At 33.4% G+C, this 16,586-nt stretch overlaps 2 protein-coding genes across 2 annotated transcripts; both read left to right on the top strand.

The window, feature by feature from the left end:
- Window positions 1-994: 994 nt before the first annotated feature.
- On the top strand, window positions 995-1,653 carry LOC146949965 (histone H3.3-like). Its single transcript, XM_085745954.1, has one exon. It carries the CDS (start codon window positions 1,039-1,041, stop codon window positions 1,447-1,449), a length of 411 nt encoding a protein of 136 aa, XP_085602080.1. The 5' UTR covers window positions 995-1,038; the 3' UTR covers window positions 1,450-1,653.
- Window positions 1,654-13,001: 11,348 nt separating this feature from the next.
- Window positions 13,002-13,622, top strand: LOC146949964 (histone H3.3-like). The gene has a single exon (XM_085745953.1). The coding sequence runs from the start codon at window positions 13,042-13,044 to the stop codon at window positions 13,450-13,452; it is 411 nt and encodes a 136-aa protein (XP_085602079.1). The 5' UTR covers window positions 13,002-13,041; the 3' UTR covers window positions 13,453-13,622.
- The last annotated feature ends 2,964 nt before the right edge of the window (window positions 13,623-16,586 follow it).

Raw genomic sequence — 16,586 nt, 5'->3', positions numbered from 1 at the left:
CGTTAGAAAGCATGAACAATCCCATAATAGAGCCCAAACCCGTGATCAAGAACCCCGATCCAACGAGCAATCACATGGAAAACTGAGGATTGGTGAAGAGGTAATCTGGTAGATTGAGGAGATGAATAGAAGGATTGTAAATCCAGCGACGGACAACCAAAACAACCCAAAACAACACTCAGAACCACCAGAAAAGAGCTCCACTAGCAGATCTGGCATTTAGAGGTGATGCGGAGGACATGTGTCACTCGTCGCACCACCACTTTGAACATCTACATCGTGATGGTGAATATGTTGGACATGGAGGGAAGCGGTTGTGAAGGGAGGTTAGAGAGAGGTCATCGAAAATAGTCTTTTAGAGAGAGAAAGTTTTTTAAGTATGGTTATTTAAAAATGAATTTTGTACTCTAAATTATAAAATTAATAACAAAATATTTAAATTTAATTATCATTGGCATTTAAATCTAAAAAAATGAATATATTTTTCTTAATTGGTGGTTCAAAATTAGTATATATCATAAAATAATTATTTATATTAAAATAAATTAAAGTGTAGTGCATATTTAATTATTATGGAAGGTGGTTTTAATTCAAGCATCTCATAGAAGAGAGGAATATAAATTTTACTTTTCAAAGAAGAGGGTGTATATTTCACCATATGAGGGAAGAAGAGTGTAATTTAAGATTCTATTGAGGGAGGGAAGTGTAATTTACTCAAAATAAAAAAGACAAGTCTACTTACAAAAGAAACACAAATCACCTCTAAAGAAACACAAATCACCTCTAAAAAAAAAAATCAGCCACGTTGGCAATCCTCAATACCACAAAACAACCAATAAGAAACATGCACATGGATCACAATTAATATTTCTAATTAAAAAATCATCATCACCGTTGAAGCATGAACGTCCAAGATCTCTCTAATTATCATATTCCACTCCTATATAAACACTTCCTTTCATTCACAATATTCATTAGAATTTCTTGGTTCAAAACCATTTGAACAACGAAAGTTTTCTTCTTCTATTTTTCAATTCAATGGCACGTACAAAGCAAACTGCTCGCAGATCCACCGGCGGTAAGATACCAAGGAAGCAACTTGCCACAAAGATGGCTAGAAAATCTGTTCCAGCAATCGGCGGAGTCAAAAAGCCTCATCGTTATCGTCCTGGAACAGTTGCTCTTCGTGAGATACGTAAGTATCAGAAGAGTACCGAACTTTTGATCCGTAAACTTCCATTCCAGCGTCTTGTTCGTGAAATTGCTCAGGATTTCAAGACAGATTTGAGATTCCAGAGCCATGCTGTTCTAGCACTTCAGGAAGCAGTGGAAGCTTATTTGGTTGGTTTGTTTGAGGATACCAATTTGTGTGCAATTCATGCTAAAAGGATCACCGTTATGGTTAAGGATATTCAACTTGCTCGCCGTATCCGTGGTGAACGTGCTTAGGGTTATAGACTCAGATAGTATTCTGGTATTGGAATGATTTCATGGTTTTGATTTAGGTTTTGTTTTATCAGTTTGTCTTTCTTTTATGCTTCCGTAACCGTGGTGAACATGTTTAGGGTTTTGGATTCTTACATCTGTTAATTCTTCCACTTCAATTTCTTACTGTGTTTTTCTTTCTCTGCAAATTATTTACTTATTTTTCTCTTCTTCTCTTTAAGAACCTTTTCTCTTCTAGCATTTTTAGTTTCTGTTTTTAGGCTCTTGTGCTCTCTCGTCAAAGCCATCATCTTTTTTTATATGCAACCTTCTTTATGCATCAAAGTAAAGAAGTCATTTGAAAATTAAACAGAGAAAAAGCTATTACATCGCTAATAATTATAACGTTTGAGAAAACTACACTCAAGAAGAGACAGTAGAGAATTAAATCCGACTTGCAATTCAATCACTAGATGGATAAGCTTCACCCATAAAAACATATACCTTTCTCACGAGATGAATAAAACTCATCATTTTCTTTCTATTCAATATTTTCATGTCAAAAAAATAACTGCTAACAAAAGAGGAAATCAATGAAAAACAAATATGAGAATCCTAAATTGATTTCATTTAATATATGAAACATCGTCGCAATTTAAGAGTACTCCAGACAATGCCTTTGCAAAATAGCAAGAATCAAAATTATTGTTTTTGCTTAACTTGACTCAAAGTTACACCATTTTGGACACATGATTGGGATTTTTTATATCTCTGGTATAGGGGAAAATCTGTATCATCACCATTCATTCATTCTTCAAAGCTATTACTACTGTCTTAATTCATCTTGAATATCAGAACTTGGTGCCTTTCAACACGTCAATTTTGAGAATGAGGCAAAATTTTCAAATTTTCATTATCTTGTTTTAGTATATTTACAGTAAATTTCTAGATCCGCAACTTCCACCAGGAATACACGACAAAAAAATATAAATCAAGCTTGAAAGCTCAATTTTTAAGCATAGAAAGAGATCTGTAAATGTCCATTTACTTTTAGCAGATGTTCTATTTTCATTTAATGTTTTCAATTTTTAATCACAAAATTGTCACCTTAATTTTCAATTTGTTTCCTATTTAAAAAGAGTTGTTCAGGAAACACTTTAAACTTCTAGCACATGTACATTTCATGCAGTTTACTTTCAACACTTTATATTTTGTTGCACGTTAATTAAGGATGACAATGAACGGAATCATATCGAAAATAGTTCGAGACTCGAATTGGTAATAATTTTTTTTAACTTGATTAATGAACCAAATGAATAGAACTTGACTTTAAAATTAAACACTCGTTAAATAAATGAATTGGACTTGAGTTGTATAGTTCAACTCATTTAGTTCATCCCAGTCACTGTGCAGTATGAGAAGCAGCCTATGTATTGTGCTCATTGCAAGAGGATAGGCCATAACCTCCAAAACTGCATGAGAATAAGCTCCCAAAATCTGAAAGAACCCACAATCAAGAGTGCTAGAAAGCAACAATCTGAGACACATGATTCAGGACACATTTCAATTGCTAAGGTAACAAATAAAAATTTCAAGCCAACACAAAAAACTCATCACACTGAAGAGTTTATTGCCGGGTCACTACATAACCCACAACTCAGCACTAGAAAGCATACACATTTGACTGAAGAGACACTGAATCAAGGAAAGCAAGTTGAAAAGGAAGGAGCTAAGGCTGATAAGACTGTTGTACCAGTAATCAGGGAGGATCCATCTCAGGATCGCAACTTGGTTCTTCAGAATTTTTTTACTTTATTGCAATCTGGCTGCGAACTCCCTATGGGGGAGACCTTACTAGCTGATAAGGAACCTCTGGTCCATGCATCTGACTTAGAGGCTTCCAAAGAGAATGTTTGTTTAGAGACAAGTTCTGAGACAGAGGAACCCTCTTCTTCGGATAAAAGGCCCTCCTTGAATCAGTCCTGTAGCAAGGTTTTGGATCCTAATATTTCTAATAGAGCTAGCTCATCTGTTTTACCTATTGTGACAATGGCTAGCCCCATTACCTCTATTGATGAAAATTTGAGTCTAGATAAGAGGCTAGTAGCAGGAAAGCATGCAACTAATGTACACTCTGAAGCTAGTCCTAAAAGTGTTCAAGTTAAGAAGAAATTCTGGGGGGATGATGATGTGGATGACCCTGCATCTTCTGGTTTGGACAGCACACTCATGCCTTGTGTTATGCCTCAACCTATCACCACTTACCACGCCTCTCTTTCAGCAGACAAGCTTCCTGTTTTGGAGCCTGTGCATACTGCGGTTGTTTGTTCTGCTGCAGCTCAAAGAAGTGTGGACATTTTACAAAAGTTTTGGGGGGATTTTACCAATGATGAGCATGAGTCTAGCCTTGTCTATCCATCAGCAGCTAGAAATAAAAAGCAAAAGAAGCAAACAAATAGACAAGTTTCGCCAAAAAGCACAAGTAGTGAGCACATACAAACTCGTTCCAAAAAGGGTGTAATAAAAAACAATCCCAAATGTTGTGATTAGAGGATTAGACAGGTTTGATACTGCATAATTGCTGCTATGTCTGATTAGACACCTTGTTTTCTGTTGCTAAAGGAATGCCTTAGGCTTCCTTTCTTTCTGATGTGTAAACAGGTTCAGGCCTTAATCCTGGTTTGCAATTTATTTTCATTGCTTTGATCAAAAAAAAAAAAACAGTCTTGAGAAAAAAGGATGAAGGCAAAAAATACACTAGTCAGTCACTTTAGCAATCCCCAACTCATAAAAGAACCAATAGGAAACAAGCACACGGATCACTGTTAATATTTCTAATTGAAAATTCATCATCACCGTTGAAACAATCTAATCCCAATTAAACCAACCTCATCATTATTCCAGTCCTATATAAAACGCTCCCTTTCATTCACAACCATCATTTGGAATTTCTTCTGTCTTTCAAAACACTTTGAAAACCTAATCATCGTTATTCGACTCCTAAATTTCGATTAAATGGCACGCACAAATCAAACCGCTCAAAGCTCCACAGACCCCAAGGCACCAACGAAACAACTCGCCACAAAGGCGGCAAGAATTTCAAAAATGTTAGGCCGGATGCCGTGATCCAAATTTGAACCCTATCAACTTTACTTGTGTGTATGAATTTTCAATGACTATTTTGGCTTCATCTATCTACAAAAACAAATATTAGGTCTCATTGTCAAATTAAATAATAATAATAATAATAATAATAATAATAATAATAATAATAATAATAATAATAATAATAATAATAATAATAATAATAATAATAATAATAAATTAGGTCACAAATTTTAATCTCTCATGTGCCAACAATTGTTGTGTTAGGTTAGTCATAGATAACTTTGGTCTGACTTTAATTGATGCGCGCGAGTGAACAACGTGATTGATCCCTTGAATCAGTCGCCATTTGGTCTGATATCGAGTTTAAAAAAATACACATTATTATAGTTACATATTTTGGTTGATCAATTATACTATATACTATTCCTTGTAAAAAAAAAATAATACATACTATTCCTACAAAAAAAGAATATTATATACTTTTCCTTTAAGATAAACATTACTAGATACTACATTTATATTATTTTTGTTTTTGTGGTGTTATTGCATTAGTAAAAAGAGTAAATACTAGTTGTATATAGAGAAGAGCAGTGGCCAACTAAAAGCAACTTAAAAAAAAATTAAGGAAAAAATATATTTTTTAGATAGAAATTTTATAAATATAAATTGCTTAATAATTTACAAATTTAGTGGAAAATATGGCTAGTTTAAACTTGTTACTATTTGAAATGAATAAAAATCATATAATGTTATTATAATAGTACGAGCCTAAAAAGACCGAACCTGCAACAACCAAAGGTTTTTCAAATTGAAATTCTATGAAAATATACTTTACACGATGGAATTAACTTGAATCCATTAAAGGTCTTAAAAAGGAAAAGGAACTTAAAATGATCGACATCCTTCATCAAGATACTTAAAATGAAAGTAAAATAAGTTTTACAAATAAGTAAATCCAAATATATTTGGAAGTCCTTTTTATAAAACATAGCATCATATTAATAGAAATATGAAGTAAAAAAAGAATTTAAGATATGTATAACCAATAAACTGGCTACCTTTGGATCAACCTTGCAATATAAACTATAAGTCGACAACTCTCCATTTAACTACCAACTGAGATAACTGCAAAAATATTTAAAGAATTGGACCGACGAAAATATATTTAAAAATGAAAAAGATTTGGGGTCAGATATATGGCCTGAATATATGAGGGGCCTAAAGCCCTTGCTTTAGTACACCCATTTGGAGCGACCCTAAAATAACCAAGAATATAGAACACGACAACAGGACTTAAATTACCCGTTGTAGGCTACTTTATTTAGAGTATAGAAATTGAGACATAGCATATCCACTACAACATAATCATGATCTAGTAACATTTGAAAATTGTAACTAAATCAAGAAAAATGTTACTAAATAAATTTAGTAACATTTGAACAATTGTTAGGTAAAGCCTCTGTTACTAAAGAGTTTTAGTTACATTTTATAGGATTATCTCTAACAATAAAAAAGTGTCACAAAATATTACATTATTGTAACACTTTTTGTATGACCAATAACAATAAAAAATGTTACATTTATAATTTTTGAGAAGTTGTAAAAAGTGTTGTAAATTGTCTAGACTAAAAAATTGTGAATCTACCAAATTTGTCTTTGCTTCCATCATATTTGAATTAACCAATATTAGATCAAACTTCATTTAGATTTGCAACTCCAAATATGTTCTCATACAAACATTTGAAATTGGATTTCATAATGAAAATAAACAATGCAACACAATTTGAATTACATACTAAAATGATTACAAGTTTTCTTCAAATATAACATGTACTATATAATGAAAATAAACTCGCATCCTCTTACAGTATTCAACTTTTTGTTCTTCCAATATAAACAACATATAACATGCTTAAGCAGCAGTCGCATATAAACTATAACATAGTCATGCAATTTTAAGTACAGATGGGATGTAGCCATAATTAAGTTCTTGAAGGCTTGAACTTAACAATGATAACATACAATGTAACAACGGATACAAGTGGGATCATGGATATCATACTATACACATGCATTGTATTATGTGTTAGACTCTATTAGGAACAAATGGTTGTCTAACAGTGCCATATACAAGGATAATGTATTCTTTACTTGTGCATTAATTTAAATTTTTACCATAATTGAATCCTCGTCAAATTTGACTTCCCAAATAAAAAACCGGAAATCCTCTTAAGGTTTTGTTTGCGAGTTTGGAGGGAAAGGGAGGGGAGGGTGTAGGAAAAAAAGGAAGGAGTAAGTAGAAGAAATAGAACATATTGGGAGGAGGGGTTTTGGGGGGCTTATTTTTCTTTAAAATATAAAACCCTCCTCATTTGATAAGATCTAACACCTCATACATCAAAACACCCAAAAAAACACCATCCAACTGATGTCTATCACCAAACACAATAGAAACTAACCACCAAAATCAACTCCAAAAAATCAACGACAAACCATGCTCATTCAACTGTATAACTTAAGTTGAGTCGAAAACTCGACCTCCAACGTGACTGCCCACCAAAACTAGTTCCAAACACCTGATGCCCGCTACTTGCATGACAACCTCCAAAAAAACTATCAAGCATTTTTTCTTCCTACAGCTGAGCCCAAATAAACAACCTGAAAAAAATCCTTCGCTAATACAGATTTCACCACCAATCAACCATGATCTGCCAAAGAGAACACCATACACAGTCCAAATAACAAATTTATAGAAATTGAATTTCAATTTCAAAGCAAAAGCAATCGGCCCACCATAATCCAAACAACAAATTCCTAAGATAGTCAACAGATGGAACAATAGTGCAAAACATAATCAGGTTGGACAACACCCAAAATCAAGAACAACCCAAAATTAGCAAGAGCCAACGGCCACAAAGATGAACCTAAATCAGATAATCACCATGAACATACAGCAGAAAACTCACCACCACCTAAAACTTACCACCACGCAAGAAAACACGATAATTTCAACTCAAACTCAACACCAACAACCGCCACCTTGTGATACCCATCACCAACAACCAATGAAATCATCATAAACCCAATAAAACATGATGCCGCCTAACTTATTAACCCCAACTCTCCATAAAAAGACAGATTTTTGCGCCGACACCGACAACCAAAACCAAATCCATGCCCACACATCTCTTCCATCACCACCAAACCACACTCTTCACAAACTTATTGTTTTATCTTGGTTTTCGGGTGTCAAACATTGATTACGTTTGAACCTTTTAACCTTTGATATCTCATTTTTTCTTGGGAAGGGAAAAAATAAGCAAAACCCTTGAGAATCGAGGTCCGGGAGTTGTTTTCGCTACGGGAAGGTGTTAGGCACCCATAACGACTATAGTATCCTATAGGAACCGTCTTTACTTTCTACGTGCGCGCTTTATTTTTAAATGCTATTTGAAAATGATATTTACACCTAAGAGTTTACTAAGTGAAGAATTGGAGGGAGGAGAAAGTGTTTGAATTTTTGTTTTATTTGAATTGAAGGAATTTTGATTCATTGCCTACGTACCCTTTTAAGGGATCAAATCCACCGTAGTTCTCTTCCAAAAAATGTTTTTGTTTTTGTTGGTTGATTTTAAGTTTTGGAAAATGGAATTTTTAAGAATGAGAGAGAGAGGCCTCAAGGGCATAAGATTGTGAAATTGTGAGGTTGAATTAGTTATTTTGCAAAAGAAAGTCAAGTATGATTAATTTTCATTTGAAATTTGATTAAGAAAATAAAGAGAAAATGCAAAGGAGTTTTGACTCCTATATTTTTTAGAAAAGGTTTTCAAGTGATGTTGTTCAAGTTTTTTTTGGGAAATTGATTTTTCTAAGTGTAAATCCTAAACATTCATCTAAACATACATCTAAACATGCATATCCTAAGCATATATCTAAAGTAACCATGTGGGGTGTGTGCTAGTGTCGGTGTGAGTGTCGGTGTACATATTTAGAGTCCATTGTCCATATTACATCATGCCCTAGTTTACATTCTATGGTCTTGCAAGAAATTAAAATTGCATAATAGTAAAGTACAAAAATTCCTAAGTTTTTACATTCTAATTTTTGCATGAACTTTAAAGTGTAAGAAAGATGAAAACCAAGGATATAAGATGATGAGATGAAGATGATGAAAGATGCTCATGAAACATGAAACAAAATGGTTAGTAATATAAGGCACAAAATGATAGAAGGGATAGGTAAGAAAATGTTAAGCAAATCGATGAGAATTAACACTAAAGTGGCAAAATATGCCTAAAATTTACCATGACATGAAAGCAAGATTATGACCTATAATTTTCATATCCTTTGCAAATTTCCAAAGAGTTTTATTTCAGCATATGATATGAAAGTTGCAAGGCAACATCAAGCTTCAAAAGTTTTGGCATACTTTAGACCTATTTTGCACCAATTTGCACATGGTAGTATTCAAACAATTTGCAACACAAGAAATCAATACCATACATATCAAACAGCACCAAATATTCCAAATCAATCAACAAACAATATCTCAAAGTTATTCATCAAGCACCAATTATCATGAGCCAAAATATTGGAACCGAAATATGCAAAAAGTTCCACAAAATTTGACGAAAAGTCACAAAAGTCCCAAACAAAACCCACATACATTTTTGATACGATTTTCAACATGTAAAACAAACATTACATGCTAATAATTGATCACAACAACTTCGCACAAAAGCTTTAGAAATTTTATCAAGATTCGAACAAAAATTAACACAAAGCATTAATCAAGAATCAAAATATTTTTTACATGTTGTGATCAAGTTTTGGCATGTAAGATACATCAAAAATCATCAAGAAGCATAAAAAGAACTACTAGAATTTTGGTGGAATTTTCAAGAAGCTTTGAACATGAACAGAGGTGTAAAAACTCATTTTGCAGTATACGAATAGCAAGGAAATTCACCAAAAACGAAATCAATGACACACAAGGGCCCAAGCCCATACCTAAGGGGAAAACTGGGTTAGGGTCATGGGTATGGATCAATTGGATCCATGGGTTGGTTAGTTAAAAGAATGAGTTTTTGTTGAGAAAGAAACACAATTTCTTCTTCATTCACAACAATATGCTTCCTTCTCTCTCTCTCTCTACCAATTCAAGCTTAAAATTCTCAAAATACATAGATCCAAACACTTTGATTCAACACTTTTGTGGACAAATTCTTGAACAAAAATCATGACCAAGAGGATTAGCATGGTTACCTTTTACACAAATTGGATAAGCTTTTTGCCTTGCCAATTCCTCCTTCTTCTTTGCTCACGTGACCTCAATCAATGGTGGATCCTTCCTCTTCCAATTCTTGACGGTTTGGATGATGATGATTACGAATCTGAGATTGGCGATGAGCTTATTGACAATTATCAATCTTGAACCGGTTTGTGTGCTTGTGAAGATTTGATGGTGAACCGATTGTGGTAGGCTTGATTTTTACGAATTTGTATGGATGAATCCGTGAATTGGAGGTTGATGATGATAGATATTAATGAATTGGTGAAGATTGAAGGTTGTTAAGGTGGTTGTGGAGGTTGAAGGTGGTGGTTATGGAGGTTGAGGTGAGGTTGAAGATGAAGTTGTGGTGGTTGTTAGAGAGAGAAAGTGGAAAAAAAAGTTAGTTAGGGTGGAGATTGTGGTGGTTGGAGGAGTTTGTTGTGGCGGTGGAAGAAGAGAAGGAGTTTGTTATGGTGGAGATTGTGGTGGTTGGAGAAGTTTGTTGTGGTGATAGAAGAAGAGAAGAAGAAGGCGGTTAGAGAGAGAGAGAGAGAAGAGGGAAAAAAGAAAAAAATGATTTTTTGTGATTTTTGTGTAAAAAATGATTAGTGAAAAAATGATTAATTCCTTGACTTTGACCAATGGGACCTATTATATAGGTGATGTGGGAATGTTTGGACCAATAGGAGTAGGACATGTGGCGTAACTAATTTCTTGGACAAAAAATGAATTAAAATGCAATTTTAATAACTTGAGGACTAAAATGCAAAATTAACTAAAGTTGTATTAAAAAAGTAATTTGAAAATTAACGTAAAGTGAAACGATTAAAAATAACAAAACGGACTAAAAATGAACCAATTACTAAATGAGGTACTTTAAAGTAACCTCTTTCCGTCAAAATTTTGTGTGAAATGACCAAAATGCCCCTAGGGACTAAATTGACTCAAAATGACTCCGATGCAATTTTAAAATGGTTTTTTAACGGGGAATTAAAGCAAGAATTTATACAAGCAATTTAAAAGACTCAGAGACATTTTTTAAAGATTAAACAGAATTTTAACACTGGAAATGACTAAAATGCCCCTAGGGGCTAAACTGACTCAAAATGACTCAAATGCAATATTTTTAAAAGGGATTTTGACATGGCATTAAACAAAAACTCATTCAAACCAATTGAAATGACCCAGGGACAATTTCTCAAGGATTGAAAGAAATTTTAACATGGGAAATGACCAAAATGCCCCTAGGGGCTAAATTGACTCAAAATGACTTCAAATGTAATTTTTGAAATGGGTTTTAACATGAGAGCGAAACAAGGACTTATACAAATCAAATGAAAAGACACAAACAATTTTCAAGGACTAAAATGAATTTGAATGCAGGAAATGACTAAAATACCCTTTTTCATGAATTTTTGCAAATAACATTGAAATAAGATGCAGAGAAAGATGCAATTGATCAGAGACAAATCAAATAACTTAAAATGCAAGAAAAACCCTTTGGGTGGTTTTAACATGCAAGAAAAGAAGAATTGAGTCAGTATTTTTAGGTCCAAAATTAGGGTATAACACTTATCTGAAAACTCTTTTGATTTGGGTTCCTGTACTTCCAGCTACTTTTCATCATCACCACATAAAGTACCCCTAACACACCAATCCCAACTATCACACATTCACCAAAATATCCTTGTATGTCATGAAAAAGACATAAGGTCACCAATCTTTGAGAAAGGTAACGTGAACAGACCCTTACATCAGCAACGTGAACAAACCCAAAATAGCTATTTTGCTTCAGAAGCATGAACAGTCCCTTAATAGAGCCCAAACCTGTGATCAAGAACCCAAATCCAACGAGCAATCACATGGAAAACTGATGATTGGTGAAGAGGTAATGTGGTAGATCGATTGAGGAGATGAATAGAAGGATTGTAAATCCAGTGACGAACAACCAAAACAACACTCAGAACCACCGGAAAAGAGCTCCACTAGCAGATCTGGCATTTAGAGGTGATGCGGAGGACATATGTCACTCGTTGCACCACCACTTTGAACATCTACATTCTGATGGTGAATATGTTGGACATGGAGGGAAGCGGATGTGAAGGGAGGTTAGAGAGAGGTCATAGAAAAGAGTCTTTTAGAGAGAGAGAAAGTTTTTTTAAGTATGGTTATTTAAAAATGAATTTTATACTCTAAATTATAAAATTAATAACAAAATATTTAAATTTATTTATCATTGGCATTTAGATCTAAAAAAATGAACATATTTTTCTTAATTGGTAGTTCAAAATTAGTATATATCATAAAATAATTATTTATATTATAATAAATTAAAGTGTAGTGCATATTTAATTATTATGGGAGGTGATTTTAATTCAAGCATCTCATTGAAGAGATGAATATAAATTTTACTTTTCAAAGGAGGGGGTGTATATTTCAACATAAGAGGAAAGATGAGTGTAATTTAAAATTAAAAAATTCTATTGAGGAAGGGAAGTATAATTTACTCAAATTAAAAAGACAAGTCTACTTACAAAAGAAACACATATCAACTATAAAAAAAACACAAATCACCTCTAAAAAAACAAATCAGTCACGTTGGCAATCCTCAATACCACTAAACAACCAATAAGAAACAAGCACATGGATCACAATTAATATTTCTAATTAAAAAATAATCAGAACCGTTGAAGCATGCAACGTCCAAGATCTCTCTAATCCCAATTAAACCGACCTAATCCTCATTTTTCCACTCCTATATAAACACTTCCTTTCATACACAATCTTCATCCCTTTCTTCTTTCAAAATATTATATTCTTCTTCTTTTTTCGATTCAATGGCACGTACAAAGCAAACTGCTCGCAGATCCACCCTTGTGAGGAGAAAAGTGTAATTTAAAATACCTTTTAAAGGAGGGAATTGTAATTTACTCAAAATAAAGAGATAAGTCTCCTCACAAAAGAAACACAAATCACGTAGAAAAACAAATCAGCCACGTTGGCAATCCTCAACACCACAAAACAACCAATAAGAAACAAGCACATGGATTACAATTAATATTTCTAATTAAAAAATAATCAAAACCGTTGAAGCAAGCAACGTCCAAGATCTCTCTCTAATCCCAATTAAACCGACATAATCCTCTTTTTACCATTCCTATATAAACACTTTCTTTCATACACAATCTTCATCAACTTTCTTCCTTCAAAATAGTTTCTTCTCTTTCCATTAATCAATGGCGCGTACAAAGCAAACTGCTCGCAGATCCACCGGCGGTAAGATACCAAGGAAGCAACTTGCCACAAAGATGGCTAGAAAATCTGTTCCAGCAATCGGCGGAGTCAAAAAGCCTCATCGTTATCGTCCTGGAACAGTTGCTCTTCGTGAGATACGTAAGTATCAGAAGAGTACCGAACTTTTGATCCGTAAACTTCCATTCCAGCGTCTTGTTCGTGAAATTGCTCAGGATTTCAAGACAGATTTGAGATTCCAGAGCCATGCAGTTCTCGCACTTCAGGAAGCAGTGGAAGCTTATTTGGTTGGTTTGTTTGAGGATACCAATTTGTGTGCAATTCATGCTAAGAGGATCACCGTTATGGTTAAGGATATTCAACTTGCTCGCCGTATCCGTGGTGAACGTGCTTAGGGTTATAGACTAGTTAGTATTCTGGTATTGAAATGATTTCATGGTTTTGATTTAGGTTTTGTTTTATCAGTTCGTGTTTCTTTTATGCGTTTACATCTGCTACTTCTTCCACTTCTATTTCTTACTGTGTTTTTCCTTTCTCTGCAAATAATTTACTTATTTTTCTCTTCTTCTCTTTTAGCATTTTCAGTTTCTGTTTTTAGGCTCTTTTGCTCTCTCGTCATAGCCATCATCTTTCTTTATGCAACCTTCCTAATATTGAACACCAACAATGCATCAATGTAAAGAAGTCATTTGGAAATTAAAAAAAGAAAAAGCTATTACGTAGCTAATAATTATAAAGTTTGAGAAAACTACAAACAAGAAGAGACAATAGAATTAAATCCGATTTGCTTGCAATTCAATCATGTCAAAAACATAATTGCTAACAAAAGAGGAAATCAATGAAAATCAAATATCAGAATCCTAAATTGATTTCATTTAATGTATGAAACATCGTCACCATTAAAGAGTCCAAACAACGCCTTTGCAAAATAGCAAGAATCAAAATTATTGTTTTTGCATAACTTGACTCAAAGTTACACAATTTTGGACACATGATTGTGATTTTTTATATCTCTGGTCTAGGGGAAAATCTGTATCATCACCGTTCATTCATTCTTCAAAGCTATTACTACTGTCTTCATCTTGAATATCAGAATTCGGTGCCTTTGAACACGTCAATTTTGAGAATGACGCAGAAATTTCAATTTTTCATCATCTTGTTTTAGTATATTTACAATCAATTTCTAGATCCTCAACTTCCGTCAACAGCACACAACAAAAAAAAGAAATCAAGCACCATGAAATCCAATTTTCTTGGCTTTTGGTTCCATTATCTATGGTAGCATTGGTAGGACAGATAATAAATGTTCTAAGAAACATATGGTGTAACAACCAGTCAAAATGAGAATTAACAGAAAAAATCAATGCATGAAAGCTCAATTTTTAAGCATAGAAAGAGATCTGTAATTGTCCATTTACTTTTAGAAGATGTGATCTATTTTCATTTAAAGTTTTCAATTGTTTGTAGACCCATTTAATAATATTAGGTCTCTTTAGTCTTAACGATAAAAATAGTGTGTAAGTTTTTGATGATCATTATCATTTCATCTACTAGGTCTCCTTGTCAAAATATAATAATAATATTAGCTCACAAATTTAAATTTCATGTGCCAGCAATTTTTGTGTTAGGTTTTTCATAGAAGCTACCTTCAATGTTGATGATCTTTCACCATACTTTGGCGATAAAGAAGACTTTCGACAAGAGGACGAGTCTTCTCCAACCCGGAGAGAATGATGAAGAATAATGTGGAAGTCTCTAGAACACTAAAGAATAATATTAAAGTCTCTAGAATACTAAAGAATAAGGAAAAAGAATAATGAGGAAGTTACTAGACACTCTACTAAATAAAATAAAATTACGCATTAGAGAAATATAAACTTTTCTAGATCCTTCTAGTCATATGAACTAGAGTATTCATGTCTCTAGACTTTTCTTTGTAATCAATGTTTCTAGATATTTCTAGTGTGTAATGTAGAGCCTTCCTAAGATTAGTATAAATAAGGCTCACCACCAAGTGTTTAGGCATTGAAGAATTAAAGCATTCAAATAATAACATCTTTCTTATTTTCTCTACCTTTCCTTTAATCCCTATGCCAACTTTGGTCTAACTTTAATTGTCCGCTAGTGCATGGTGCGATTGATCCTTTGAATATGTTGTCATTGGGTAGGATAGTTTTAAAATAATAATACATTATTAGATTTACAGTAGCTATTTATTCTTGTCAAACAAATTGTGAGTAGCTTTGAATTCCTCCAAAAAGATTTGCTATTAATTGTATAAAAAAATAAGGATTGGCTATTAAAAATCAATTTGATAATTATTTCTTAAGGAAAAAAATCAATTTTTCGGATAGAAATTTCAAAAATATAAATTACTTAACTATTGAGAAATTTAGTGGAAAATATGACTAGTTAAAACTTGTTACTATTTGAAATACATAAAAATCATGTAATCTTTCTTTGAGAGGAAAAATCATATAATGTTATTATAATGGTACGAGCTTAAGAGTGTTGAACCAAGATGGGTTTTAGAACAATATCTTTAAGGTTTTGATGATAATAATGTACAAATTGGACAAACCTTTGTGAAAGACAAAATGAATGCAAACGATCATTCCCAAAGAAGTAAAGGAATTTTAAAGTACTATTCAACGAAATTATCCTTAAGAGGCAAAGATTTGAAAACTGAAGAAAACTTCTCATGGAACCTGATGCGCTGACAGTCTCTTCAATCAACGACTTGATTATGATATCCTATAAAAGGATCTTGAGTGTTTGAAGAAATATATAGACCGACACTCTTTCAACTATGCCAAAACTGATAATTTTCTAGCGTAAAAACACTTAGAAAATTCATACAAACTCTTATCTTAGAATTTCTTGAATGTTTAGAAAAACTCTTTAGATACAAAATCATTTGTATTGTGCTTAAATTAGTTTACCACTCTTTGAGTTTGAAAAGTAAACAAACGACAAATTATTGTAAACACCTAATCTTATTGGATATTTGGATTGAAGGAAGTCCTCTAGGAGAGGTGTGAAATCTTCGACGGTGTGTCTATGAGATTTGTAATTAAAGTTTGATTATAGTGAAAAAATCTCTCAAAACTGAGAGGACTGGATGTGATATTGGATTGTGTGGTAAACTAGGATAAATCTCTCTCTCTCTCTCTCTCTCTCTCTCTCTCTCTCTCTCTCTCTCTCTCTCTCTCTCTCTCTCTCTCTCTCAACTACATGTTGCAGCACAAGCAAGGTGGCCACCCTCGCCAAACTACATGGTGCAAGACAAGATTCGACTTCCTGCACCAACGTGCATTCAAGAGAAGGCTTAAATATGTTATTCGTCCCTGCAAATAGGGGTCGCTTAAAATTTCGTCCCTGCAATCGCTAATCCTTTTTTTTTGCCCCTGTAAAGTTTAATCAGTTAAAAATTCGTCCTTTGACCCAATTAATCACTGCCACGTCAGCAATTTACCAAAAATGGCATGGGAATTGACGAAAATACCCCTGGCTTATTTTTTTTTTCCTT

This window comes from Medicago sativa, chromosome 2 (genome assembly GCF_051527215.1).
Source record: "Medicago sativa cultivar Bolivia chromosome 2, Bolivia_mono, whole genome shotgun sequence".
Taxonomy (NCBI): Eukaryota; Viridiplantae; Streptophyta; class Magnoliopsida; order Fabales; family Fabaceae; genus Medicago; species Medicago sativa.
The sequence above is the reverse complement of the archived record's forward strand: the minus strand, read 5'-3'. Positions and strand labels throughout refer to the sequence as shown.